Below are 2,932 nucleotides of genomic sequence, written 5' to 3' on the forward strand. Positions count from 1 at the left end.
CATACAAACCAAATGCCAGATTCAACGAGATAGCTCGTTTTCGCACCCACCGCCACCATTATGCGCCCAAACACGCCGTGTTTAGGCGCAAAAGGATTGTGATGCTTATGCAATTCTTCTGAGCCCACTTGAGAGGCGGTACAGCAGGCGACGTTGTTGGCGTAAAAAGTACGCTGCGCATGCAGGCGACTAACGACAAGGCTGGGATTGCGCCACGGACCAAAGCAACGGGTTTTCTGCGTTAGTTCCCGCCATCCCCGCTGCGGGACAAATGGAATGGGAACGTGATGGCTCTCTCTCCGTATAGACTGCTTTTGCAGACTACATGGCTGGTTGGGATAGGCGCCAGCTGGACCAAACATTGGGTGGGCATCACATGATGCGGCCGCACCTGCAGCTACCGGTCTGTATAAAACCCAGGGTTTTGCTCTTTATTCCCTCGCCCATCTACCAACAATATTTACCCATCATCACAGCTACACAATCGTACCCTTGTACACTCCAAAATGGCCTGGAATCCGCACAGCAGAAATAATACCGGTCGCCCAGAAGTAGTTCCGCAGGATCGCCTGATTGGGAGTGCAAGGAGATATGAGTTGAAGGTCGAACAGCAACCTATTCGAGCGCGCATGTGTGGATTCGGCGATAAAGACCGCAGGCCTATAACGCCGCCGCCATGTATCCGCCTCATCGTCTATGACCGGATTACGGGGCGAGAGCTGGACTTCAACGACATCGACAGCACCTACTTTGTCCTCATGGTGGACCTCTGGAACCAGGAAGGTACCGCCGCTGTCAACCTAGTGCGGCATTCCAGCGCAGCTCCCACAGTCAGCATCAGCAGTAGCACAACGACCTCGTATCCGCCGCCGCCAGACCGGCAGTACGTAACAACAGCCATTCCGCAGTACGATCCACCGTACAGAATGACGACGCACATGCCGTCATATTCGCATGGCCCCGTAATGGGGTACCCGTACCCGCAGCCTGGACCGCCGGCTAGCTATCCGGCGTACGCCCAAACTTACGGCCAACCACCCCAGGCACCCATAATGCCCCCCGCACCCATGAGTTCAAACCACACGCGCAATCTTATCGGCATGAATGCCGTCAACGCTTGTCGTCTCAACGACCTCGACGGCAAAGCCGGCTTCTGGTTCGTGCTGCAGGATCTGAGCGTCCGGACAGAGGGCACCTTTCGACTCAAGCTCAGCCTCTTCGACATTGGCAGCGGCACAAACACGGTGGTGCCCGAGAGTCAGGGCCCCACACACGGTAAAGGTCCTTGCCTTGCACACAGCTTCTCAGAGCAGTTTACAGTCTACTCTGCCAAGAAGTTCCCAGGTGTAATTGAGAGCACACCGCTCAGTAAGTGCTTTGCACAGCAGGGTATCAAGATACCGATACGGAAGGATGCACCAAAAGAAATAGTCAACGCAAACGAATATGAGGCGGATGATTAGAAATTAGACTACTTTTGGGTTTCATCCTTTTCTTCCGGAATCGAGCATAAATAAAGTCACAGATGGTGTCTCCTCTCGTATCCTGCTGCCCGCAACCCACTGCCCTCCCTCTGCCCACGCCCTCACCTGCGCCAAAAGAGACTGCAAACCGGCTACTATTTCAAATTAGTAGACTTGTTAATAATTCATTAATCAACATGATTGATTCCTGTATAGGTTGAAAAAGACTTACTTTATTAGGCAGCCTTTAACCTAGATGGGAATTAATAATGCTAATCCAATTAATTGTTGACAAGTCTGCAGATTAGGATCCCAAGTAGCCGGCCGCCGTCTATTAGGCCCAGGTACCCCGCTAGAGTCTAGACACAACGTTGGGCCCAGCTTCTACTCTCCACGACCCCATGGGCCGTTCCAACTGCAGTAAAGCAGTTGATACGATGCCCTCTGACCCCCAGAAGTTGCCTAGTAAATGGGCCGCCTCCAATTTGTGCCAAAGGCGCGAGCAAGAGCGCAGTGCCAACGGCACCCGCCCTCTACAGGCGCCCCAGCGGTTGCCGAAGCCAGGGCAGCAAGTCCACAAGGGGTGAGCTTGCCAATTGCTGCCCGTCAAACAGCGTGTACAAGTATGAAACCGAGTAATGGTCGCCCCGGCATGGCGCTGTAAACAGCCCCAAAACCGCAGCTCCCCAAGCCCATGGCCAGCCAAGCAGCGGGAAACGGTGCCGCATCTAACAAGCAGCCTACACCCGTTGCCGCCGACCATGGGCGAAAATGGTGCAACCCTCGCCGCCTTGGAGCAGCCAGCAGTTGCGTTGCCCTTGTCGGAGCACAATTCAAAGGCCCTCAGTCCAGAACGAGTGGGATTTATACAGCATACGCTGCACTCAGTCCCCCGAATGGCTTTCAAAAAGCCAACCCCACGCCCAAAGCTACAACGACCTCCCACCTGTACGATTGCCCTCTGGCAGGCAATCGTTGCGGCGGGCGCCCCTGTCGCCCAAGCGCCGAATACAAGTCTGAGCACTCGTACCCAGCGACCAGTGTCAATGGCCCTCCTTAAACTGCCGTGGGTTTGCAAACCGCCGGCCGGCAACGAACTTTTCAGATCGCCGAGGTCTGTATAAATACAAAAGCGAGCAGACATGCGCAGCGCCCTACAAGCCTAAACGCCGAAGAAAACAACAGCAGCTGTAGTGCGCCCACAACGACTACCCCGAGCCGGCCTGCGCACCGCCCTACAAGCCTAAACGCCGAAGAAAACAACGGCAGCTGTAGTGCGCCCGCAACGACAACCGACTCTCCGGCCCACGGATCCTTTGCCACTGTACTCCAATTGCCCACATCAAGGACCAACGGGCGGGCTTTACCAGCAAAAGTTGCCGTCTCAATGCCCAAAGTGCGTGTAGCACACGCCCCGACATAGGCTATATAGCCTACTAAGCGCGCTATATTTTAATTTTACAAGCAAT

The 2,932-nt window shown here is 54.7% G+C and overlaps 2 protein-coding genes across 2 annotated transcripts; both read left to right on the forward strand.

The window, feature by feature from the left end:
• Positions 1 to 506: 506 nt before the first annotated feature.
• PtrM4_154020 (Velvet multi-domain protein) lies at positions 507 to 1,463 on the forward strand (the record flags this gene model as incomplete). Its single annotated transcript, XM_066110335.1, has 1 exon — positions 507 to 1,463. The coding sequence occupies one exon, from the start codon at positions 507 to 509 to the stop codon at positions 1,461 to 1,463; it is 957 nt and encodes a 318-aa protein (XP_065958639.1).
• Positions 1,464 to 1,900: 437 nt separating this feature from the next.
• Positions 1,901 to 2,587, forward strand: PtrM4_154030 (uncharacterized protein; the record flags this gene model as incomplete). Its single annotated transcript, XM_066110336.1, has 2 exons — positions 1,901 to 2,046; positions 2,203 to 2,587. The coding sequence occupies 2 exons, from the start codon at positions 1,901 to 1,903 to the stop codon at positions 2,585 to 2,587; spliced, it is 531 nt and encodes a 176-aa protein (XP_065958640.1).
• Between the last annotated feature and the right edge of the window lie 345 nt (positions 2,588 to 2,932).

This window comes from Pyrenophora tritici-repentis (assembly GCF_003171515.1).
Source record: "Pyrenophora tritici-repentis strain M4 chromosome Unknown M4_contig_00038, whole genome shotgun sequence".
Lineage (NCBI taxonomy): Eukaryota > Fungi > Ascomycota > Dothideomycetes > Pleosporales > Pleosporaceae > Pyrenophora > Pyrenophora tritici-repentis.